At 42.3% G+C, this 26,945-nt stretch overlaps 1 protein-coding gene across 1 annotated transcript in view; it reads right to left on the reverse strand.

The window, feature by feature from the left end:
• SGSH (N-sulfoglucosamine sulfohydrolase) overlaps window positions 1-26,945 on the reverse strand; it is a 263,352-nt gene that overhangs the window by 83,301 nt on the left and 153,106 nt on the right. The window contains exons 5-6 of the mRNA XM_078654075.1: window positions 17,094-17,250; window positions 16,854-16,935 (exon numbers count right to left, since the gene is read on the reverse strand). Coding sequence (XP_078510201.1) covers window positions 16,854-16,935; window positions 17,094-17,250 — 239 coding nt within the window. The remainder of the gene's footprint in view (window positions 1-16,853; window positions 16,936-17,093; window positions 17,251-26,945) is intronic.

A 26,945-nucleotide genomic window follows, 5' to 3' on the forward strand; every position in this document is an offset into this window, starting at 1 on the left:
CGGCTGTTCTTCATCCACTCGACGACGTCTTTCATCCCTTCGTGTAGGCTGGTTCTGGCGGTGTCGGGGTCTCTGGTGAGGGAGAGGATCAGCTGGGCACAATTACTAGTGAACATACATGACCAAATTTTAATACAGGTGATAAAATTTGCCGTTCTGAATATACTACCGGGCGTACTATTTGTGGTTTTTTGACTAATAGGATCGGTGTGCCCCTTGTTTCTCTGATCCCATTAGGATCTTTCGTGGGAAGATAACTCTCTCTCTTTAGCCATTCAAGCAACAGATAAATAACTACACTTTCAAAAAGCCCTTAAATCCAGGCTTTTTAAATAGGCACTCTTTCTTAATCGTCTCTCTGTTCTTTAGGTGCAACTCTCCGAACCAGTGCTGGGATGCCTTTGGGTCACCATGTGCTCTACAAATGGTATAGTATAGTATAGTATAGTATAGTACACTGGATTGGGGTAGAGTGGAGTAAAGTAGACTATAGTGGCGTGGATTGCAGTAGAGTGGAGAGGTGCATACAGACATGTAAAGCACCATAAATTAGAGTACCATCTTGTACAGTAGATTGTAGTGGCATGTTGTACAGTATTGGAAAGAGATGTAGACTACACTAGAGTAGAGTGGCATACAGTCTAGTTGAGTTTTGTAGAGTGGAGTGGTATACAGTATAGTAAAGTGCTGCAGAGTGTGGTGAGGTGGCATGGCATACAGTGTTCTAGAGTACATTGGAATAAAGTGGAGGGCCGTACAGAGTGGAGTACTGAGTCATAGAGTGGAGTAAATTGGGGTGCAGTTGCATACAAAGAGTTGTGTACAGGGTTGTATAGTGGACTAGAGTATCATACAGCGGCACCGAGTGGAGTAGAGTGTTCTATAGTGGCATACAGTATAGTACAGTGTTATACAGTGGAGTGTAGGGCTATACACGAAGTAAAGTTTCGGAGAGTGACATACAGAGTAGTAGTGTGTTGTAGAGTGGAGCTGCATAGAGTACAGTAGTGTGTCAAACAGTGGAGCTGCATAGAGTGGATTGATGTATAGTAGCATAGAGTGAGGTAAAGTCTTGTACAGTGAGTAGGGTAAAGTGGTGTTACGTAGTGTGGAGTAAAATACAATAGAATGTATTGGTGTGTCGTAGCGTGGCACAGAGTGGAGTGGAGTGGAGTGTTGTAGTGTAGATAGTAAATTGTTATAAATTGGAGTGGGGTCTCGTACATTAGAGCGGAGTGCTGTGTCGTATAGAAAAGTGTTGAATAATGGAACAGAGTGTTCAACAATGGAGTCTATGGGCATAGAGTGAAGTATAAAGTTGGACAGTGGAGAGTGTACAGGGATAAAGTGTTGTACAATGTTGTAGAGTGCCATAAAGTGTGGTAGACTTTTATAGAGTGGTTTCTTATAGAGTGGAGGAGAGTGTCATACAGTGGAGCGGTGTAGAGTGGAGTGGCGTACACTGTGGTAGCATAGAGTGGATTACTGTAAATTGAAAGAGCATACAGTGGAACAGAGTACAATGGAACACTGTATAGTGGAGTGTACAAGAGGGGAGTTGCATACAGTGAAATACCGAAGAGTGGAGTTGTGTACAGGAGAGTGGCATAGAATGGAGTAGGGTACAGTGGATAAGGGTAGAGTGGGGTAGGGTACATTGAATAGGCGTAGCATAGAGTTGAGGAAACGGTTATAGATTGGAGTGGTGTCTCATACATTAGAGTGGAATACTGTATTGTACGGTGTTGGAAACTGTCGCAGAATGGAGTACAGTGTTGTACAATAGAGCATACGGGCATAAAGTGAGCACAAATTTGTACAGTGGAATTTAAGAGAATAGAGTGGAGTAAAGTCAAATAGATTGGCGTAGAGTTTTGTAGATTGGAGTTATATAGAGTGGAGGAGAGCACACTGAAGTGGCTTAGAGTGAAGTAGTGTACAGTGTATTAGCGTAGAGTGGAGCTGCGTAGATTGGAACAGGATCTAGTGGAATAGTGTAAAGTGGAGTGGCATATAGTTGAGTAGCACAGACTGGAGTGGCACACAATGGAGTGGCACACAGTATAAGAGTGTATAGCACAGTACAATACAGTGGAGTGGCATACAGTGAAGTTGTATAGACTGGAGTGGTGTACTGTCAGGTGGGGTAGAGTGTAATAGCACACAGGAGCGGCATTCAGTGGAGAGGGGTAGAGTGGAATACTATACAGTAGAATGGCAAAGATTGAAGTTGTGTACAGTGTAAGAGTAAAGTGGAGTGGCGTAGCTTGGAGTACAGTGGAGTGGCGTGGTGTAGAATACCGTACAGTGGAACAGAGTTGAGTGGAATAGCATAGGGAGGGGTGGCATGCAGTGGAGTGGTGTAGACTGGAGTGGCATACATTGGAGTGGGGTACAGTGGAATAGCATGTAGTTGAGTTGCGTAGAGTGAAGTGCTCTGCAATGGACTAGCATAGAATGGTGTTGAGTGAAGTGGCATACACTGGAGTGACATAGAGTCGAGTAACAAAGAGTAGTGGCATACATTAAATTAGAATACAGTGAAGTGGTATACAGTGTAATACCGTAGAGTGGAGTGGAATTGAGCGGAGTGTTGTACAGTCGAGTGGCATAGAGTGGAATAGTATAGTAGTGTACAGTGGAGTGGTGTACAGTATAGGCATCCAGTGGAATATGGTAGAGTATAACAGCTGTTTTTTGAAAATGAAAAGGCAGCCATATAGGGCCAGATGTAGGTAATTTTAATTTACCACCTCTTAAATACCGATTCATACCGAATCGGTATTTAAGAGGTGGTAAAATAGAGGGGGGGAGATGTAGGTATTTCAGATTCGGAAAATACCGAATCGTTAAGATTCGGTATTTACCGATTCTGTAAATACCGATTCGGTATTGCCCATTGATTCCTATGGGCCTTGCAGCCCATAGGAATCAATGGGCAATACCGATTCTGTAATTACAGAATCGGTAAATACCGATTTTAGCAAGGGTGCAGGAGGTGTCACTTTGACACCCTCTGGCACCCCAAAAATATGCATGTGCGCCATGTGGCACACAGACATGCCCTAAGGGCATGTCTGTGTGTCACATGGCACAGGTGTGCATGCACACATGTGCATGCACACCTGGATTCGGTATTTTACCACCCAATTGGATTGGGTGGTAAAATACCGATTCTTAAAGCCCTGTGGCACTCTGACATGTGCCAGCTACATCTGCATTTACAGAATCGGTATTTTACCGAGTCTGTATTTACCGATTCGGTAATTTTACCGAATCGGTAAATACAGAATCGGTAAAATACCGATTCTGTAAATGCATGCCCTACATCTCAAAATCCAATTGCCGGTCGGTAACGGCCGAATTCGGCCGTTACCGACCGGTAATTGGCCACCTACATCTGGCCCATAGTTTCTTACTACACTTTGGCTGTGTTTAGTGTTAGGGCCTTAGGTATAGGTAGTAGTAGGTCCCTACCTATTACCACTTACTAAAGTGGTAATAGGTAGGGAAATGTATTCATATTTGTTTCTATATTTTTAAGTAAGTTTATGGCCATGTGTAGGAAAGTAGGATCTGCTTTTATGGTTTCCCCCAATTTTTGCTTGATGTGATGTTATTTCTGACTAGTCGGACTGGGATCCTGCTAATCAGGACCCCAGTCCCTGTGCTTTCTCTCTTAAATTGGTTTGGTAAGTACTTAGGTACATCTCAGATTGGACACTGGTGCAACCTTATCAGTCCCTAGTATATGGTACTAAGGTACCCAGGGCATAGGTACACCAGGGGTCCCCCATGGGCTGAAGCATGCATTATGCCACCCATGGGAGACCACTCAATTGGTAACTACAGGCCTGCCATTGCAGCCTGTGTAAGCTGGTGCTAGCACCACTTACGAAAGATATAGGTTTACCTATATCTAAGGTCACTGCACTTAAAACATATAAGTCACCCCTAGAGCAGGCCTTTCAATCCTTAAGGCAGGGTGACTGGTTCTAAGTGTGAGGGTGTCCCTGCATTAGCAGGACACCCCTACGACCTACGGGGTCCATTACCTGGGTTGTGAGACAACCAAATGACAAATAGAGAGGAACCACGTCATTACGTGGTGACGATCTCGAAACTGGCTGTAACAAATACTATCATGTTTGGTATCAAACATGTTGAAATCATACCCCCACCGGTATGATTCCATGCGCCTTAAAGCTCCTCCGGAAGGTCATTGGTGCTCTCGGTACCAGTCGTCCAGACCCGGACAGCAAGCTAGGGCTGCTGCCGGCCAGATACATGTTTCTGCCCTCCTGCTGCTGAGCCAAGCTCGGGCAGAGGAAGGCAGAACAATAGGCATCCTGTCACAGGGAGCTGTGACTACCACCCAGCCAGGATTTAGTGTATTGGGGCAGGGTGGGAGCGCTTGCCAGCACCACATAATCTGCATGCAGGGCACACTTGGTGCCCTCCATGCATAGTCCAGTTCAAACCAGTTCAGGGAGCTGTTGGCTCCTGCTCTGGCGTGAAACTGAACAAAGGACATGCTGCCAAATTTTTCAGCTGTTTTCGCACTACATAAAAAATAATAGTCTATGGAAAATGCATTGGTGGAAAAATGTGTTTTGGGACCCCTTTTATCTTTGCACCCACTTAATGATTCACCACAAACACTTATATCATCTCAAAATGCAGAAAATGCTATAGGTCTAGAAAGTTATGTAGTGATTCATCAAATGGGTGGAAAGTTATTAGAGAGCTAAATTCTGAGGAATTCCTATCTCTGGCAATGCCAACTATATATAGCGTGGCAATCAGAGTTAATGTGATTTCTTTCATTTTCTCTATTGTATTTGTTATTTATTTATTTATATATTTATTTGCGGGTTTGTATCGCGCTTGAAACGACTCCCGGAGGAGTATCTCTGCACCCTAGGAACACAGCAAAACACAGTCAGAGGGGAAACCAGACGAAAATGGATCAGTTTTGAAACAGAAAGGTTTTGAGTTGCTTTCTAAACAGCAGATGTTCTGAGCACTGTCTGAGAGCTAGAGGGAGCTTGTTCCATAGTGATGGCCCAACCACAGAAAGAGCTCTGCCACCGTGCCTGGCCTTCTTTGCACGGGGCACACATAATAGGAATTGATTGCTTGACCTAAGGGAACGTGCAGGGGCGTAGGGTATACATTTATTTTTCAGATATGCAGGACTTAGTCCGTTTAAGCTCTTGTGAATTAGGCAACATGCCTTAAACTTCGTCCTCTGCCGGACCGACAGCCAGTGCAGTTTGTCCAAGGGAGGTTTCTATGCAATTCGGGCGGGGGTTTAGGGGGAGAGCGTTCAAGACCAGGTGGGCCACAGTGTTCTGGATCACTTGGAGTTTGGCTAATACTCCCTCGTTTACAGATTAGCAAGCCGTTACAGTAATCAATACGGCTAAGGAAAAGGGCCTGTACCAATGTTTTCCTGATGGAGTCTGGAAGTATAGGGAAGACTTTGTATGTATATGTTAATTACATATGCAGTCTAGTTTATATTTTGGGCTTCCTAGGTACTTTTAGTAGAATAGTGCCACAAATTTGCTGACCTTATAACCTCATAACCACTTTATAACATCACTCGCAATAGCAAAAATATTCTTCTACATATTCTAATATCCATTGCTGTGAAATTTCATTACATTCCATTCAGCCGTTTTGCCGCTATCTGAAATTCAAAAGTCTATGTAAAATGATTCGGATTGTGTGTTTTGGGACCCTCCTTTTTTCTCTGCACCCCCTCAACTAAACAACGCCAAATTTTAAATCCTTCACCAATGGGTGCAAAGGTCTGCCAAGTTTTGCAAAGATTAGTTAAATGGGTGCAAAGTTTTTAAAGAACAAAAATCTGAGAAATTCCTATCTCTAGTGACCCTAACTATAACTAGAGAATGGTAACTGCCACTCTGCAATATATAGATATATAGTAAAGCTGCAATCTGTCTCTGCCCCGATTTTGTGTGGGTAAGAAGATTGTGGAAGATATATATATATATATATATTTATACACACACATATACTTATTGGAGGACGCTACTGGATTTACTGTCATGTGCCACGCACATGTCAATAGAGGGGTGTTCATTGGAGTACTTTGTGAGACCAGCGAAGGCTAAGCACACAAACAAATTCCTGGGCCTGGCGCTGCTCCTAGGTAAACGGAGCATAGTGTTGAACTGGAAGTCCGGTGTGGTCCCTCGGTCTCCGGATGGGTCCAGGAACTAATAAAGTGGTGCACCGCTGAAATCACCGTTCTAACTCACAGGAACCAGCAAATGGGGAGAGATACATTCTTACTGGCACTTCAGGCTAACTCCGATGAGATTCCACCGTAAATAGGAATGGGAAAAGACACCTCAATGTAGTAACTGTACATGCTTTGACCAATGGTGACCATGTCCACCGCACAGAGGGAGAGAATTTGGAATGGCACGCCCTATAGGGTCCTTTGCTATTGAGCCTCATTAAAAGCACGACATGCTGAAACTTTCCTATGGAAATATAGGAGAAGGGGTGAAACAAATGGCAATGGGAGCTGTACATATTATTGGGATGTGAGTTTTGTTGTTTGTTTTTTCCCATTTCTGGCTCGGAACATTTCTTGGCATATTAGAGGATGCTGCAATTTTCCTTGATATATGCATGTTAATGTATACCTGTGCTTCTGTGGATTACCAATAAAGAGCTATTTAAGTTTCCTCCTAATAAAGTATGCATAAAAATAGGATTACTTTTTGTCAGTTGACCATGCTGATCACTAACCTAGTCTGCAAGTCTGGCCTGTTGAATATTAAGTCTAATACTATTAAGCAACTGGTAGTAATTACATTAAAATGTAATCTTTCTGAGTCATGTCTCGTCCTTTACTTCAACTCGCCTCTTCTACCTCAACCCTCTCTCTTTACCTCTCTCTACATCTCTATGTAACTAATTCCTCCCTGTCTCATCTCTCTAACTCACGTCTTCTCACCTCTATCTCAATATATACACATCTCTACCTCTCATGACATTACCTCACTTCACCTCCTTCTAACTTACTCAGCCCTCTTCGCTATACCGTAGTTCCCTCTACCCCACCACTTGCTCACTCTTAATAACCAACCTCACAATTTACTTCATTCATTTGCTACTTTACCTCTCCACCACACCTCTGTAACTCAGTTCCCTCTACCTCACCTCGTACAACCTTACTCCTTTTGGTTACCTCAATTTCTCTTTTCTCTCCTCTTTTCCCGTATCTTAATTAAAATTCCCTGCTTCTGAGGCAGATTCACTAGCACTTTACAGAGGGCAGCCCTTTGAAGATCACCTTTATTAAAGTTTAAAGTGAAGCATGAATGCAATCTCTTTAATTGTGTACTGGTTGGTGAACCAAACAGGTGGTGCTGGTTGTATTAAATGGGAAACTACATTCAGGTACATTTGAGAAGGTGCCTGCATCCTTATTGGACACTTGGGCCATTTTTCACAAGTCGGACTGACAATGGTGAACTCGTCAGCCTGCCACTAGTCAACATTTTGGTTGGCACTCTAGCTCCTGGGTCGAAGGAGGCCAATATAAGATGATCTGTTGTGGGCACAATGGGAGCCTTGCTTTTGGTTGGTTGACAGAGGCTGAATCCCTTAGCAAATCGCAGAAGGTACAAGTAATTAGATATTCGAGCGATCAACTAAGCAAATAGGTAATAACTACCTCGGATATCACTTTGGAGAGAGTCGGAACGAGTGTAAATATTTCACAACTTAGGAAGGAGTGTCAGTTATGTTTTCCTCAGAAGCCAAAGCATTTGCTACGATGAGGGCTTATTAATGCACTTTCCCTAGTGAAACGTGCAGTCGAATTTAACCTTCTTTTCTAGACGGGAAACCTCAATGTTTTATTCAATACGAAAACATGGATGATGCCAATTTTGATGTTGGCACAACTTGTCCGGAAGGGTACAAAATCCTGCACCACTCCCACATTGGTTGCAAAGGCGGTGGAGTAGCTATGATTTAAAAAATAAAAAAAAACTGCTGGGGTTTTGGATCTTTGCAACTTAAGGCATCTGAAGAGACCCAGGTTTTAGGCTTCTCACTGAGTGGGACAGCTTCTTGCTCTTTCTCAAGGCTTTTGTGGTATCCCCCTCCCCGTCCCTCCTCAACCTACGCACAATTTTTCACACTTTATTTCTCCTTTAGCCCTATCGCATTCCAACTTCTTTATGCTGGGTGAATTTTTTTTTTTATTTTTTTTTTTGTAAGACCTTTATTAACACAAAGCAATGTACACAGCATGAGCCTACAACCCTGGGGCCGGCCCGCTACGTTGGTACTATCATCTGGCAGTATTCAAACGTGTTATGAAGAACAGCACAGTATTTTAGATTCGAGCCACATCGTATAACATTCGTGGGTCTCTTAACCGAAAAAATGATGTGAGCCTTACATTTTCACATTTTATAGAAAGGAAAACAGAAATTCAACATACCCCAACTAAGACCTCACAGCTCCCCCCCCACATAGCCTAGACATCAATTGTGCCAACAGTACCCGTGTCCACCTAGTGCCTCCACCATCGGCCTCGGGCTTGCGCACTATACATCACCCTCGTTAGAACTGCACAATATGAACTACTCCTCCTCACTTTCCCGCATTGAGGTAAGGTAGTCTGTGAAGAAACACCAAATGTCCTTCGGTCTAGATTTTGCTGGCAGTTGCTCCTCATATGTTTGCAGTTTGTCTCGGCAGACGCTCATGTCATGAAGCCATGTTTCCTTCGTCGGCACTTTACGGCTGTGCCAACATTGTGCCACCTGCCTCTTCGCTAACAGCAAGGCAATTGCACAGAGCCTGCGCTTTAACGCCCTGAATTGTGGCACTATACCCAGTAGACAGATTTTGGGTGTGCACTGCACCTCCTCTTCCAACATCACCGTTAACGTGTCAGTCACCTCCTTCCAATACCTCGCCACCCTAGCGCAATTCCAGGCCAGATGCGCAAAGTCCGCACCCTCCCCACCACATCTCTTACACTTGTCTTCTTCCTGCAATCCAAACCTAAGCATTTTTGCCGGTGTATAGTAGACTTGGTGAAGAAATTTAAAATGGATAATTCTTAAATTGCCGTTGGGTGTCAGTATCTGTGTCAGAGCGCAGGTGCTACTCCATTCCTCATCTGTCAGTGGCGTGTCCATTAACGCATCCCACCGCCCCCTAGCCTTCTGTGTGTGTCCCGCCAGTTCCGATTGCGCAGCTGTATATAATCTGGACACCAGATGTGAAAGATCAGTAGTGGTAATCAGCAGTTGCAGCGGCGCAAAGCATTCTGGCTCTGTTGGGAATGTCGGGTAGTGTTCCCTCAACGCCCTGGTCAATCTGTAGTATGTGAATCTAAACATGGGAGTTTGATTTTGAATAAAGCTTAATTGGTCTAGTCCAATGAATGTGCCCTCCCGAAACACATCACCCAGTCTGTCAATACCAGCCCTGCTCAGCAAAGACATGCCTACCTTTTCCCTAGTTACGGATAAAGCCTGATGGTGCAGCAAAGGCATGGCTGGTGCATACAGCGGTGTCTTGTGGGCCAATTGCCCAAGCCTTTGCCACGCTTTAACCGTTGTGTCCACCGTGTTTATATCCTGTGCATGTAGTGGTGGTCGTGTGTGCGTGACGATTGCGGAGAGGGGGACAGGATAGGCATCATCTTCTTCAATGGCCGTGTGCGTGAGATATGGGACCGCGTGGTACCAATACGCCGCATATTGCGCCTGCGCACAAAGATAATAGAGGAGGAAATCAGGCACATTGAACCCACCAAGTGCAAATGGTAACGTAAGTGTCTGCAAATCAATACGAGCCTGCTTTCCCGCCCATATCAAAGTCCGCACCAGGGAATTAATACGGCGGAATATTGCTTGTGGTTGCTGGGTGAATTTAACATCTGGGCGGAGAGAGAGGGCACACTGCACAATATGGACCTACTGGGCTATATAGGAGCCTTAAGTCTACAGCAATTTGTTTTGGGCGCATAAACTTGAACATACTTTGGATCCATTTTTGCACTAGAGAGACTTATTTCCCTAGTAGGAATATAGCCTCTTAGTTGGACAGATCATGCTTTGCTCTCTTTTTAATTTGGAGGGTAGCGAGAGAAGTCTTGGACCAGAGACCAGCAAGCAAGTGCCTGGTACAGGGTAGCACATCAAACCTGTATCAACCCATTTGAACCTCCACTAAACTTCGTCCACCTTTCAATCGATGATGATTACAGTTTCTATCAGCAGTGGGTCACTTATGCCCTGAATAAGGTACTGCCCATCAAAAGCAGAGTGGCCCGCTAAAGATCATCAGCGCCTTATTATTAGCTGGAGCCACTGCGACAAATTGCTTTGCAAAAAACTAGAAAGAGCTTATTGAAGGACAAGGAGAGCTTGAGGACAGAATTTAGAGTTTACAAAATTAGCATTCGTACAGTGAAAGAGGAGTAATATAAGACGGCTGTTCTGGAGGCTCAAATTGCCACTAGAAATATCTGTGCGATTGTGCGCAGTCTGTCTAATCCGAACTGCACAAAGCAAGCAGGAACGCCCTCACAAGCTTGCAGAATTTTTTTGATGATAAGGTTCGCAGTCTCACTCTCGCAGACAGCGAGCATCCCTAGCAGTCATTTACGCTATTTCGATTTCCACCATACAGAAACCGGCTCTGCACAGACACTAGACCAAGGGCCATGCACCCATTGACGACACTGGGATGACTGTTCCATGTAGGCACCTTTATGACCACTCAAGACATAAGAGGTGAGATGAACAGCACCCCACTAAATGTATTCTTAATCCTTGGACTTTGTGCCACATGCAGAGACACATTTTTGACGCTCTCCGACACTTTCCCGGAGTTTCATGAAACTATGCTCATCACGACCACCCCACAACAACTCATTACACGGCTATATGCTAAAATGCAAGAGAAAGCAGCACTGTATGCAGATGGCTAGTGACCTCTGGCAACAAGACCTAGACACAGAGCTAACAGAGAAACAATAGGTATACTACTGCACCTTGACTGGTTTGCTATCCACGATCTACCACTTACGACTGATGCTTCTTAAATACATTCACAGAATGTATCATATCCCCAAAGTGTTAAGTAAAATGGACCTCATTGCGAGCGCTGGAGGTTTACCATGTGGGGCACCGGATACAAACTTTCTACACTTGGCATGGAGCCGCCCAGGAGTGGCGCACTTTTGGGTTTTCAGTGCTGGACATCATAGACAGTATCACAGAACATCAGATTAACTGAACCCTGTTAGTGGTCCTATTGGGATAGATCAAGATGTCCCGAAGGAAATCGGACGCTTAATGGACAAACTCTTTTTCCTTGCTAAAAGGCAGCTCACTATGTGTTGGGTATGAAGACCTGTGCCCTGACCCGATGCTGGCTGCGAAATGCCATATATTGTCATGAACAGTTGGACGCCTATTTGGACCTTCTGCCCCAAAGATCGACGCCCAAAGACTTATGAGGCCCGCTTGTGACATACCTCGGACCACCCAGACTCCTTGGCTGCAAATGCAGAGGAACCGGACTTGTAGAGACTAAGAACATTGATCCTTATAAGTCTGTCATAAACATGTCACCAAGTATCCAATGACCAAGGACGGCTCTGTGAACTACTAATTGACATCCCTAAACCCCAAGTATAGTGGCATATCGCAGGTGGTGGGGATTTAAAGGCTCTTAGAGGAATGCACTGTGATGATCATATAATTTACATATTAATTGTTGATTTTGAAGTATCACTGACACATGTGCTGCTCAGATACACTACTACAAAGCTTCTAAATGTATGGGATGTCTGTATGCTTGTACTTTTCTTCCTTAATAAAAAAAATGTATTTAAAAAAGGTTTGCACTGTCATGTTTTTAATAAAGCCTTCTTCTTATTTGTTTAATTTCTTGTCCCAAGAACCCAGTCCCCCCTGTTAGGTCGCTGCCACTCCACCGAATAAACTAGAGTCCTTGTAGCGGATATCAGAGGACTGCTTTAAGGCGGTTGCACTTTCAATTGCTTCGGGCTCACCATTCGATCCTTTACCTCCCAGGGCCTGGAAGACACTGGTAGACTTTTTGTTTTCCCTGCTTTTAGCAATTTGTAATCAGCCTTTGGAGGTGGGCATGGAAAACGGTCTTGGTACAACCACTTCTCAAGAAAGCGTTGGTGAATCTCAAGTGCTCAGAAACTATCGTCGCATTTCCCAGCTGCCCTTTCCAATTAAGATGTTAGAAAGGTTTGTCAACAGAAAGCTTTTTGACCATCTGGAATTGCACTTCCTTGTGGACGAGGTGCAAACTGGATTTAGGCCAGCTCACTGAACAGAATCAGCTTTGGTGTCTGCTTTGGATGACTTGTGGCTGTGGACAGCATACACATGTCGGCATTAGTGCTTCTAAATCTGTAAGCTTCTTTTGATATAGCGTACCACAAGATCTTGATCGTAAGATTAAACGAGATAGGGGTGAATGGTAGAGTTCTCGAATGGATGCAATCCATTCAGATCACAAGCTATACCAATGCACCCTTCCTGCTCTTCCTTTAAGCCAGTTAAACATGGGGTGACTCATGGCTCTGGCCTCAGTCCAACCCTGTTACATGTTTATTTATGCCAAATTGCCGCACTTATTAGATCACATGGCATCAATTTCATCAACTAAGCATATGATACTTAGTTGATTATAACTTGGACCACTCCCAGACTAGCACAGTGGATACTTCTCACAATTGTTTGATAGACATACCAACTTGGTTAAATAATAACACACTAACATTTAATGGGGATAAAACTGTGATCCTTTACTGTGCTACAGGAAAACCAACCCCCCTTCTACCATCTAATTTTTGGCCCGTGTTGTCATCTGTACGCAGTTTAATTAGACAGTGTTTTTTCCTTTACTGCACATGTTAAAAACACCTGTTCCACCTGTTCCACCTGGTTTGTCTGCTACGCATGCTTCAGAAAATATTGTCTTACCTTCCCATTACAGCTTACATCGCGATCTGCACCTCCTACAATTCAACCCACTTGCTCTATCTCATTGAAAACTTTTTTACCCCTCTCTCCCTCATAACTCCCTCTCTGCATCAATCTCTCCTCTCCTTCTCTACTTCACTCATCTCAATCTAACTCTTTTCGCACTACATATCATCTTCTCTTCCTACCCTTCACACCTTTCTTCCTACCTCTGTCTCTCTCCTCTCTTTGCCCGACCTGTCTTTCAATATCTTTGTTAATTTTGCCATCTGTCTACCTTACTGCTCTCTCTCCCTCTATCTCTCTCTCCCTTATGCCTCTCTTTGCTTTTCTCACTACATATCTACACTTCTCTCTAGCTCACCTCTCTTTTCATCTTAACTCCTTCTACCTCATCCTTTAGTGTTCTGCATTCCTCTCCCTGGCTCTACATTTCTTTTCCTTATCTCTAGCTCTTTCAACCTCACTCTAAAACCTTGCCCATCTCTTTTTCTTTAATTACCTCTTTCTACCACATTGTATATTTTCTTCTGGCTACCTCACCTTTTTCTCTTTAAGAGTTGCCCTACTTCACCTGTTTGGCTAATCCTTCTCTCTTTTCGTTATCCCCCTACTTCTCACTACACTTTTCGCTTTATCTCGCTGTACTTCTATTGACCCTTCCCATTTCGCTTACTCAGCAGAGTGGGAAGTCACTTTATAGCCAGATAAGTGTCAATTAGAGAAGAGTGAGAAAATAGGGGAAGACAAATGAAAAAACGATCAGATTTCACTCAATGGAAGAGGGAACATTTTCTGAGCACTGCTTTGATTTCCACTGTTGCAGCAAAGACGTCACAGTGAAGGGGAGTTATTAGTGATTACGAATATCTAAAAACGAAAGCAACAATTTTAAGCACTGGGTCTTATTTTAATAATATGCACTAGTCCTTCAAACATACACCAAGTCGCCATTACCATGTGTTTTATGCAATGGCGGAATAGAATGGTTATGAAGTGAAGTCCCCATAGAATGTTATTGTTGAAAAAGAAAATATTGGTATCCAAGAGTAAAAATGCTTGTTCAAGCTTTCTTTTGGTACTACAGTGTTTGAGGACATTGGGCAGATTGAACTTTCTGCTGTTTCTGCGTGCCTCCCTTTCTGAATGGCTAACATGTAGTTCAATATCGTTGGCATCCACTTCCCCTAGATCTTCAACATACTCTAATTTCGGTTATTAATAATGAGAGCAAAGCAAGGGACGAATGCGGGTCGTACCGTCCAAACTCCCTTCTGAATGTGGAGACCAAACTCCTGGCCACAATTCTAGCCTGCAGGCTCAGTTGGGCAATAACCGGGTTGATCCATAGGGACCAGACAGGCTTCATACCGGGCTAATCGACCTGACCAAATCTCAGACGCTTGCACAACTGGCTAGACCCTCCTATTTGCGCTTTGTATGGAGCTCTTGGAAAGTTGGATCAGGGCAACAGGGGATGAAGAGGGTGCGCAGGAGTGGCAGAAGGAGAAAATCTCATTATAGGCGGACGATGACCTGCTGTATGTTGCAGATCCCGCTGCAACTTTAGGACCCCATCCCAAGATTGTGGAGGTATTTGGGGACTATTCTGGCTACAGGGTGAACTGGGTTAAGTCGATACTGTGTAAAATTGGAAGTTGGGACCAGAGGATCTCAATCCCTGATTCAATAATAGTGACTGAGAAGGGTTTTAAGTACCTAGGCATTTTTGTGACGCTGGACCTTGAACGCTTTCGGGAGCGAAACTTGCGTACCCACTGATGGTGACTTTGCACGTGGAAATAAGCAGATGTAGGAAACTGCCCCTGACGATTCTTGGCAGAGCAACAATCCTCAAGATGATAACTCTCCCCAAGATGCTGTATGTGACTCAGCATACCCCCTCTAGCATACCAGAATCCTTTTTTCTTCGGTAGGACAGGGAGGTACGGAGCTAATATGGAATGGAGAGCCCCCTAGGATTGCACTGGGGACTTTATGCCGCCTGGGGTACAATGGCAGGATTGCCCTCCATCCCTTACGGGCATTCTATTGGGCCTCTCAGCTCCAAGTAATCAATGATTGTGATCATGCCCCAAGGGATGACACCGTGGTGCGCCTTGAGAGTTGCTCCACGGAGAAGTCCTCTTGGGGGCACTTCTACAATGGAGATGGTAGGCCTGTCATAATGGCCTGGGGGTGAGCAGTGCTGGTGACCTGGGACAGGACCAAGACACATTGTAATCGAAGGGATGAATGGCCAAGGCCATACCTCTGTGGGAGGTTGGTATGTTGCGGGAATTCGAGAAGCTTCCAGACCTGACCCGCTGGAACCTGATAGGCATCTCAACCATTGGGGATGGTGGCTCAGTGGACTAATGCATCCACTGCAGGGGCCTGTGTTCGACCTCATGGTCACAGGTTCATATCCCGGCGGGTCTACTCAGCCTTTCATCCATTTGGGGTCGATAAAATGAGTACCATTGAGTTGGGTAACAATATACATCTGTTATTTCAGCGCCAAGATGCCCCATTGTTGGGGTGAACATGCGCTTTACAAATACACGTTATGTTACGTTATTGAGGTGGAAACAATTAAATCCTGTGCGTGTCTACAGAAGGAGTACGAACTAGTGACCACCCAATACTATAAATATACACAACATAGACATGCCCTGGTAGCTGAGGTGGAGGGCTGGTCAGATCTCCCGGACTAGACCCCCCGGAGAGTCACTTGGGAGGTTACACTTGGATGAGGAGCAGCGTCTGCCACCTAAAGAGTGATCATAAACAATATCCCAGGTAATATCAGGAGCTGATGGGAGCGTGATATGGGCGGATGCGGACTGGGAAGCGGCCCTGCTGCACCCAGAGAGGTGGCCATCAGGGCTCGATCCTACCTAATACAGTTAAAAATTCTCCACAGAGTATCTAGCTAGAGACAGACTACACAAAATGGGGTAAATTCCTAAAGCCGGTTGTTTACGGTGTGGGGCCCCCATAGGGTCCTTTTTCCACATTCTCTGGGAGTGCCTACATGGAGAGCATCCTTGAAGAGCTAGGGAATGTATTGGAGGAAGATATCCCACTTAATCCACACTTTATTATCACTGGGGGTCCCGGGGGATATCGACTTAACCCGCAGGAAACTGTTATTCTGTTCCCTGGCCTACTGGTCACTAACATGGATATAGTTAAGGTTTGGAGGGGTACGAACACCATCCACTAAAGCCCACTGAATAATGAAGATGAACAGGTGTAGGGAATCCGAAAAGGAGGTGTATGCGGCTTTTTAAAAAGTCAGAACTTTAAGAAGATCTACGTCCAATGGAGGACTTATTATGGACTGGGATCGGAAGAATCTCTGGTGAGCCAGGCGGAGGCCCTGGATAAGGATCCGATGTGCCAGCAGTCTAGGACTGGGCACTTATAATGGCCCTTTAACCAACCCCCAGACCATCTTTCCCATCTGCAATTCCACCTGCCCCCCGCCTATGGGCCTTTCTTCAAATTTTCAGCGGTTCTAAATTGTTTGATTGAGTGTATAATGACAAAATAAGAAATACATTTAAAAAAACAATATTGTCGGTATCTTGAGAGTCTGAATGTGTTAAAACTAGATAAATGTAAAGATGTTCCAAACAAGGTGTCCCAAAATACAATTTGGCCGGGCTCCAAAAATCTTTAAGATATTCATTAGATCTTGTGCTTCCCAGCTTGCTCTGTACTACTGTAATACCAATTAATGCATATACACAGGACTAAGTTAGGAATGTCAATACTCATGAGAACAATATGACAGAATGTTACCTTGGTCAATTCGACTAATAGTGGTGTACTGCGCCGCAAGGTCAGCCCGAGCAGCAGGAGTATCTTGGATGAAGTATGGGACCTGAAAATATTAAACAGAAAAAAAACTATTATGTGGAAACCTATTCACAGCTCATAGCTTTGCAAGCCTTTAGGGTTAAAGAGAGGGCATGATTTCTTAGGAAAAAGCCATTTGTTGGCATGTGGGCATATGTCAAGGGAGTAAGAAGTAAGTCCTACCTGGACCTGCTCTGGTTTGTAGTACTGAGGTTTCCAGTCAGGTATCCAGCCCATGCCACTCTCACCATTGCCAAACTTTTCACAGAACTGTCCGTACTGGGGCTGAGAGTGGCCGCAGCGGTGGGGGTCATGAAATGCCACATAGAGGAAGAATGGTCTGTGGGACAAAACAAAGAAGCAAGAGAATTCTGGTCATTCCAAGATGTGCATCTCTCAATCTCTTCTACTTAGCCAGACAGGCAACAGAGCTGTTGAGCAATCAAACAAAGACCACGCACGTACCTAACTACACAGAACAATATTTTGTAACAATAGCCAACTAACACAAATACCTTTATCTGCCAGAGGTATCCAAAAGTAGGCAGTTTTATCTCTACTAACTTCTTGAAATTAGGTGCCTTTCACACTCTTGACATGTTTGAGCAAAAAAACGATTTTGCGCCTTACTGTTTGCAATAAAAATCAGCGCTTTAGCAAATGCAGTAATTTATGGGTTTCTGCTGACTTTTCCCCACCATTAATATATGGAAAAGCTGTGCATTTAATATCTGTTTTTTTTCTTAGAAAATGTATAGTTAAAGAACCTGTATATTAAGAAGAGACTTTATTTAAACACATTCCCACTCGATTCTAAAAAAAAGTATATCTTTCAAGTTTTTGATAAAAACAAGAATACTGGAGGCAAAGTATTATTTGATAATACCTGTTAAACACAGATTCAAATATACACTCAAAAGCCCCTGTACATTAACTTAAGTCGTTAGAGAATATCAAATAGATGTATGATAAAAAAAGTGTAGATTTGAAAAAAATTAAAAATACTATGCAAGCCATTTGCAGGAAGCCCATGGCAGTCAGAGGCTACTGCCCATTATATTTTAGCATCATTTGCCTGTAGTGTCCGAGGGCCACAATTCCAGTGCACTCCAAATTGGGTAACCAAGAGATTCCCTTTAGACACTTGGCTTTTTCGGGATAGCAAGGGAAAACAGTCAGTGCTTACTCCAGGATGTGGAGGGGTTTACAAACTCATAATGCAGTATGACAAAGGAGATAATAGTATTGCACACATTATGAGTGCCTCAGAGCGTTATCCTAAGGGCGGATAACACCGGGAGCCATTCCAATTAGCCAAGTGTCACTGGGCCCAAAATAACTGGAATTGTAACTATAAATTATATTTATATAGCACTTACTACCCCCAGACAAAGAACTGAATCGCTTTGCGGCAAGTTGTACGCTAAAGCACAACCCAATTCAGGGGTATATAGCTAGTATATTAGTAATATGTGCTTCCTTATCCTTACAGCATTCGTTCTGTTAAGTTAATGCTCTCGAGATCGCTTGCATTTACTATAGTGTTTTGAATAGGGATGGATTAATTAAAAGGCAATAGTAAAGGTGCAATGTGAGATGTTAATGAGAGAGGTGAGCATGTGCACCTGTAAGTTTGATGATCAGGCAGAAAAAGAGGGGCTTGGAAAACATGGATACAGGTTTGGGATAAGTTAGAATGTTATTTTAAAATGTAATTTAATCTATATTTTTGTTAATAATGTAAACCCCTTACCCATCACTAAAGCCTAAAAATAAACATTGATCATCCCTTAACCATCACTAAAACCTAAAAAAAAACTAGCTCCCTTGCTATCCTTACACAGCCCTGTCTCCTAAAAACAATTCCTCACCCCTAACTAGCCCGTAATGGAGAATAAAAGTTAAATACAGGTTGTCTCTATCAATTCTCACTATCAAAAGTGATTTACAACAATTATTTTTGAATTTAGACAAGTTAAACGGCTAAGTCGAAAAAAGTGAGATTTCATTTTGCATCGTAAAAGCATGCAGAAGTATTTTTGGAACATGGAATTGTGAAAACGTAAACAAAGAGAGAGAGACAATGATAATTTACTTCTGCATAATCACGTGTTTGAGAAACTAAACATAGATAACATAGAAAATGTGCTAACGTAAGTTTTAAAATGTGTCAAATAAAATGAATGCCTGCATAATGAAACACCTAAAATGATTAAAATATTGAATTTAGAGGTGATTGATAATATGTAGATTTGCAGTTATCCTCTAGTATTATAAAAACGTGTATTTTAGAATGACACGTAAATATTTGTTATAAAAAATGATAAATATGCAAATGATTTTTTTGGTAGTGCTTAATCCTGATATATAACCTTTAGAGAAGCTTAATGATTGAACTTAATTAAGGAGACGAAAAATGAATATTAATGTGTGTCTTACATTAACCCCTTCCATGCTGATGAAGGCCCCCAGCCGTCATGCACTATGGGGCTCGTGTGCTGATGACGGCTGGGGGCCGTCATAAACCTGCCCACTCGCGATTCTGCGGCACAGGTGCAGAATCGTGGCCGCATGGAAGGGTTTAATCATAACATTGTCATAATTTAGCTAAAATTTCATCTAGGCCTCAGATGCTTTTTCTCTTGCCCGAAAGGCAGAATCGGTTTCACAGTCACTTTAGACGCTGTGAGGACTTTTCATGAAAATTATTTTTTGTGCTCTATAAAAATGGTCTCACTTTAGATTCAGCAACACTTTTGACAATGTATCGATAGAATTACAAACCCAGAGAGAGCATCTGAGAACAGACAGACATTGAGCAAAGTGAAGTTTTCTTACTTCCGAGGAAAGGATGGAAATATATTATAATTGGAATTTTTATGATTTTGCCAAAGTATTACTTAATGCTTCTGGATATTTTGTGAGGTATTGATCACACCATGAGCAGCCCACTGTGAACAACCAATGGAAACCATATGAGATGACATAAAAGACAATTAGTGGGCACAAACCGTAAGCTTTTGGAAGTATAATTGCCTCTTGGAGGAGGAGTCGAGCTGGCTGACATTTTCTAATTTCCCTGCCTGGCATGATTATGTAAGAAGCTGGAGTGGATTTAACCAAATTTGGAGCACACTCTTCCCAAGGTGCGATGGCCAGCAAAGTATTTTGGTCTGGTGGTACGCTTTCAGATATACTTAAAGTGGCAGACCGGTCCAGTGCTTCTACCTTTGCACGTTTCTAGCTCAAACCGGTGGAAAACGTGAGAATTATGGCGTAAAATAGCTTTAAACTTGCATAATGGTAGCCTCCGGTCTTGTAATGAAATGGCGATTCTCCAATTATCATACAGAGAGAATCTTGATTTCATTAAAGACCACAAAGGCTAACATTTTCCCACCCATGTGGAGTAAAGTATAGAGTTAAACAATTCTTAAGTTGTAGTTATATCTTATATCAGTCTTTATACCTATGTTACCAGTACATTTTGTTGCCTTTGCAATGTTCATTTTACTTGATAACTCTATTTCCTTTGAATTTAAGTGGTTATCACTCTTTTTTTCTAGATTTTACAGACAATTCATCACTATGAAGTTTCTTTTCTCCTCGAGAAGTACCATCACTACTACAAGATTATTCCAATGAGATTAACCTTTTTGTCGCAGCCTTAAGAGGATGAAACTTAGTTACACTGTTACTATGTTATTTTTCTAAAAGTTCTATGTAATGATTTACTTATGCATGTTCTTTAAAGGGCTGCATGTTGTGGCAGCAATAAAAGTTATTAAAACAACAAATTTCCTTTTCCAAAGTTTTTTTCGAGGATGGAAAGATTCTGGCAAGTCGCTAACTTGTATAGCGACCTACCCTTCAGTGTGAAGAAAGTCTTTGTGCAGGTTATCAAATTTACAAAACTCTTTGTAACAATTATTCAACAGGGGCACATTATCACACATGAGCCTAAAATTTCAATTATTTATTAAAAGTCTTGATAAAATATCGGTGCAGTACTGGAATCATGTTATACATCATTTAAAAACAATTAGTCACAATCATAAAAACATCTTTAGTGAAAAACATTCAAATTCACAATTTATTGCTAAAAAAATGTCTTTGGTCACACTACAAATAATAGTAATCAAACAAATTGTCGACGCGGCGTTTCGGTGATCTACACAATCTTGCACCTTCTTCAGGACATTGTTCATTACAAGCACATCTAAAAGGTATACAATGACAATCAGTTAAATCAATGAACCTGCTCATGTTTCTAACACTGGTGTTTTTGTGCTTATACATTGTTTTTTCATTTCATATATAAATCTCTATCTATTTCCCTATTATTTGGTAACCCCACAAGAAATTCTCACAACTCCTGTATTTCTGCGACAGTTTTATTGTTTAAAAGAACCTTTATTAATGACCAATCGGGCATTTCAAAAAAAAAATCACATACCTGTTGGGTCCCCGCAGGACCTCCAATAGTCTGTGCGATTAAAAACTTGGCAGATCTCAAATAAATCAAGCTGTATTTAGAGAGAAATACTTAACTCTGCCCTATTTCTTTGTTAATGTTACAGCTTGACCTTGTTTCTAATTTGTCTTACCTAGGGATTATTTCCTTCCTGGCAAGTTATTTGGATGTCCAAGTGCGTTATCTTCCTTTTCTTTGGTTGCTACAGAAAAAATAGGATACCAATGGGCGTGGCTTTACTTTACTTCTCTTTCCTCCCCCATTTTCTCCATGCATTCCCTCATGTGTACCATTTTAGAGAGTTACCTTAAGAGAAGGTCTTGAAAACTTCTTCTCTGTTATTTAAGAAGAAGCGGTATATTTTCCTAATGGGGAAAAGGTTGTCTTATTATTACATATTCTCCCTATTTGTATTATTCATTTCGTTTTTTCCCAATTCCCTCTTATTTTTACCGCTGATACTTTTTTCAAGGGTGTAGGGAGGACGTCTTTCTATTAAAAGATCCTGGACTACCACTTGTGAATCTACAACAGAATAGGGACATAAGGGTCACTACATTATTATGTGTTCTTATCCTGCTCTATGTAACCAAATGAAGGTGTTCTTACCTTGGCTATATCCCAAAAGGTTTTATTTGCCCTTATTGGTACTTCTCTCTGGGTTCCACTTTTTTATACTTTGGCAGAACTACTGATTTGGAATTTTTAAATTGTTCCAAACTGTAGGAGAGTAAATGCAGTCTATTAGTGTTTGGGTCCCAGAGTTAAAGTTTCCCTCCCTGGTATCATCCTGCCCAGAGTACTTACTTGTGAAATGGGTGATTCCAGCTCGACGTCCTCCCTTCTCAGCTTCCTTTCTGCAAGTGAGTGTAGGGAGGCTGTCGCTGTCTTTTTATAGCAAGCCTAATTGGCAATTAAGCCCCCGCCTGGCTGTCATTAGATTGAATGGTAAGAAAGACTCGTTTTTTTGCGGTAAATGTGGCCGCCATCTTTTAATGGGTTCATACTAGCTTCAGTCTAATCCTGATTATGTCCACCTTCTTACTTAATGTATTGCAACTTTTCTTTATAGAGTTATTTTCTTGTTTTTAATGTTATACCACCAAAACTAATCAGCCTTGATGTAAACTGGCCGTTACAAGTCTCAAATTTATTATTACTACGATCGCGCTTTGTTTAATAGGCGCCATTTTGCGGTAAACATCCCCCTCATCGTTTAGTAGGTGACTGTGGCCGCCATCTTATAGTGGGTTCACACTGGTTTCAGTATGATCTTAATCATGTCCACCTTGTTACTCGTGTATCACAGTTTTTCTACCAGGTGCTATTCTCTTAATTCTGGATGTTCTATCACCTAATACATATCGCCTTCGTTTAAACTGACTATTCAAGGTGTATAGCTTTGTGATTTTTAATAATACTACAATCGCGCTATATTTCATAAGCGCCATTCTGAGGGATGTATACCCGCCATCTTTTAGTGGGATAGTACTGGCTTCAGTCTAGTGCCCTTTCCGTCAAAAACTTTTTTGTTATTCGGTATCTTTCACTTTTCCAACGAAGGCACAACAGCAAAATAGGTCGTGGTTCCATTCAACCATTTATACCTATAATTACATGACTTTCGGTGTTGCTCTAATCGTGCTGTATTTACATGTTTTTATAATTGTGACTTATTGTTTTTAAATGATATATAGCATGATTCCAGTACTGCACTGATATTTTATCAAGACTTTTAATAAATAATTGAAATTTTAAGCTCATGTGTGATAATGTGCCCCTGTTGAATAATTGTTACAAAGAGTTTTGTAAATTTGGTAACCTGCGCAAGACTTTCTTCACACTGAAGGGTAGGTCGCTATACAAGCTAGCGACTTGCCAGGATCTTTCCATCCTCGAAAAAAACTTTGGAAAAGGAAATTTGTTGTTTTAATATTGTGACCCATTCCTTTTCCAGTAAAAGGGTACCTCCCTCCATACTTGGAGCAATAAAAGTTATTGCATAATGTTAGCCTCCGTTGTCTTTAATGAAATCAAGATTCTCTCTCTATGATAATTGGAGAATCACCATTCTCAGAAAAGGTTATGGAGACAAGATGTTGCTTTGGGCGCCCAAATGGATTCTGGAATGGTAGCTGAAAATAAGGAAGGAGAAAAGTGTAAGGAGGAAAAGAAAAATACTGAAGAGCGAAAAGCTCAAGTACTTCCTTTGACTGATAAGAGTCTAGAGGCTGTAGATGATGAATTATTAAACAAACTTTTATTTAATAGACCTCCAACTTATCACGAAGAACAGAATAGTTCAGGGAAAAATCAGTTTGTGGGTTTAAGGTCAGAACCCCCACCTGCAAATTTAGATCCAGCCTACAAAAGAATTTTCTTGGACGAAATTCAGACTCCTGAAAGAACAAGATTTTCAAATGTAGTTATGACAAATAGTTCTGATGCATTATCCATTCCCGTAACTATGGGTCCGAATGTTCCTCTTTATCAAACAGGGTGAGGAGTTTTGCAAACCCATGTAGTAACAGTTCCAACTGGAACTGTAGGACAAATCCATTCCTTACATGAGACGAGAGAGATTACGAGAGTTCAGAGAACATTAGCTACACCAGGAAGAACTGAAACCCATGAGAGTGGTGTGGAGATGTGTAATAGAATTAATCTACCATGGCAGGGGGAATAGAGCCATTAATAAGAATTACAGAAAAGAGACTTGAACCACCAAGTAGAGGTCAGTGAATGATTATTGGGAGAGTTTTGCAAATGGGAAATCGCAAAGCAGATTCACAAGTAGTGCAGAAGACAGGAGAAGTTAGTAGAGAATCCCAGAGATCAGAATGAGCACCTCGATAGGGTTCTCTCTGGAAGAACTTGATGACAGGTTTAGAGATATAGGTCCTACTGGTAGTGTACTAAGTAATACAAATCGAAGAATGAATATAGATGTGAGCAAATTAAAAGTGGCATTAGAAGAAATTATATTGGGAACAATAAGTCCAGAGAGACTATATATTGTGATGAGGAATGTGCAAGGATATAACATATAAAGCAAGAAATATCCATGAGAAATTTGCTGAGGTAAGACAGAAACATGGGGTGGATATAGAAAAGTCCAAAGCTTTACAGAAAACATATAGATTGGATTTCAGTGACAAAGATTTGGAGAGTCTGAATCCCTCTGGAAAAAGACTGCAGATTAAAGAGTTAATAACAACCCTGAAGCAATGGGGAGAAATAGAAAGATGGGAATGCAGATGGGCTAAAAACAAAGAAGATGAGACAGTGGTTCTGCCCTAATAACCAATAATGGGAAAGAAAATGGGTGAGGCAGATGCGATGGCATATCCCATGAGAGAAGTACCAGGAAGAGAGTATGTACATGTCCCCTGGAGTAGACAAGAGTCGAACTCCAGCAGTGGGAATGCCCAGCTTTAACAAGAGTTTTACTCTATTTTGAAGTGAGCGGAAAGGTTGTGCACTCAGTTCTAACGCAAATGCATGGTACTGCACTCAGACCTGCTGCATATTTTTCGGCTACATTGGATCCTGTAGCTGCTGCTCTACCTTGATGTTTGAAAGCTGTCACTGCAACATGTGTGAGTTTGGAGCAGTGTGAAAACATTGTGATGGGTCATCCTTTGAAAGTGTATGTGCCACATTCAGTTGAAATTTTGTTGACTCGAATACAGAATCTCACAAGTAGTCGGTTAACAAAATATGAGCAGGTGATTCTGGGTGCAGAGAATGTGACTGTGTTGAGATGCATGAGCTTGAATCCAGATGCCTTGATGCTAATGACAGGACATGAAGTTGTAATGCAAGAAGCTGATCATGATTGCCTTGATGTCACTGAATTGTGCACCAAACTGCGTCCTGACATCCAAGATACTCCGCTGCCTGAATCAGATCATGTTCTGTGTGTGGATGGATCATGCTTGAGATTCAGGAGGTACTTTGAGAGCTGCGTATGTAATCTGCATTGTGGTGGGAGTAGTTAAAGCATCATGGTTTAACAAAGTGTAATCACTGCACTTACCAGGGTTAGCAGCGTTATATAGCAAATGAGAGTAACCATATTTACGGACAGTCAATATGGTTTTGGGGTGGTGCACGATTTAGGGCAGTTGTGGTCTGAATGTAAATCCATGCCCTCTTCTGGTTCCTATATATGAAACCGAGAGTGTGTGAAAAACATACTGATGGCACTACAGCTGCCGGGTCAGATTGGGGTGGTGAACTGTTCCGCCCACCAGACTGGTCATGATTATGTCACGATTAGCAACTGTTATGCAAATGAGACTGCGCGTTATTGCACCCTAAATGCTTATGAATTAATGGTGAATCTTTGAAGGAGGAACAATCGGATGACACAGAATGCAGGTAAATGTTTTCAGTTGTGGAAACTTGGGAAAAAATCTGAGAATTACAAGATTCAGGACCACAAGTAGAGAAAAAGAGCGGATTAAAGCAGTAAGATGAGGTGTGGGTGAACACGGATGGGAGACCTGTGTTGCCAGATAGTCTATTGTCTCTACTGGTAAGGATTTGCCATGGACCTGCACATGTGGGTAGAGATGCTATGTTACTTCTCTTTCACCAGACTTGGTACAATCCACAGTTTAGAGCCATTGCAGAGAGTCTGTGTCAAAGAGGAGTTATTTATCAACAACAAAATGCAGGAAGAAAAACAGTGGTCCGTACAAGTCACATTGGGAAATCAGGAGCTCCCCTTACCCACATGCAGCTTGACTTTATTGAGATGCCTCCTTGCAATGGATTGAAATATGTGCTTGTGATTGTGTGCTTGTTTTTCCGTTGGGTAGAGGTATACCCCATAAGACGCAATGATAGCCTAACAGTAACTAAACTGCTTCTTAGAGAGTTGATACTTAGATTTGGATTTCAAGTCTCGTTGGAATCGGATAGAGGTACCCACTTCAACAATGAGGTGGTATGAATGCTCTGTGCTGCATTGCAAATTGCGTGAAGGCTACACTGTGCCTATTGACCAGAGGCAACTGGTGTTGTTGAACAAGTGAATGGAACTATTAAGTCCAGACTAGCAAAGGTGTGTGAGTCTACATCCCTGAAATGGCCTGATGCATTACCCTTGGTGTTTATGAGTTTGCGAAGCGTCCCAGACATAAGAACTGGACTGTTCCCTCACAAAATAATAATGTGGAGGGCTATGAGGCAGCCTATAGTCACAGCAAATCAGCTTGTGAATATTTCTTATGACGTGATACACGATTATTGTAAAGGACTGGCTGATGTGGTGCGTTCTGTGTCTCACCAGGATGTAGAAGTCGCAACTATCGTTCAACAGGAGCAGTGCCATGACCTGTGCCCAGGTGATTGGGTACTCATAAAGATGCACATGCAAAAATCCTGTTTGGAACATTGTCGGCATGGGCCTGATCAACTGCTGTGAAATATGGTGGTCTACCTAATTGGGTGCATGCATCGTTGAGTCCCATGTCCTCTTGAAAGTGCAGGGTCTGTGGTGGATGAACCGGTGGTAACAGAGAGACTTCCCATTCAGACTAGCACAGAGTAGA

The sequence above is a fragment of the Lissotriton helveticus genome, chromosome 7 (genome assembly GCF_964261635.1).
Source record: "Lissotriton helveticus chromosome 7, aLisHel1.1, whole genome shotgun sequence".
In the NCBI taxonomy this organism is placed as follows: Eukaryota; Metazoa; Chordata; class Amphibia; order Caudata; family Salamandridae; genus Lissotriton; species Lissotriton helveticus.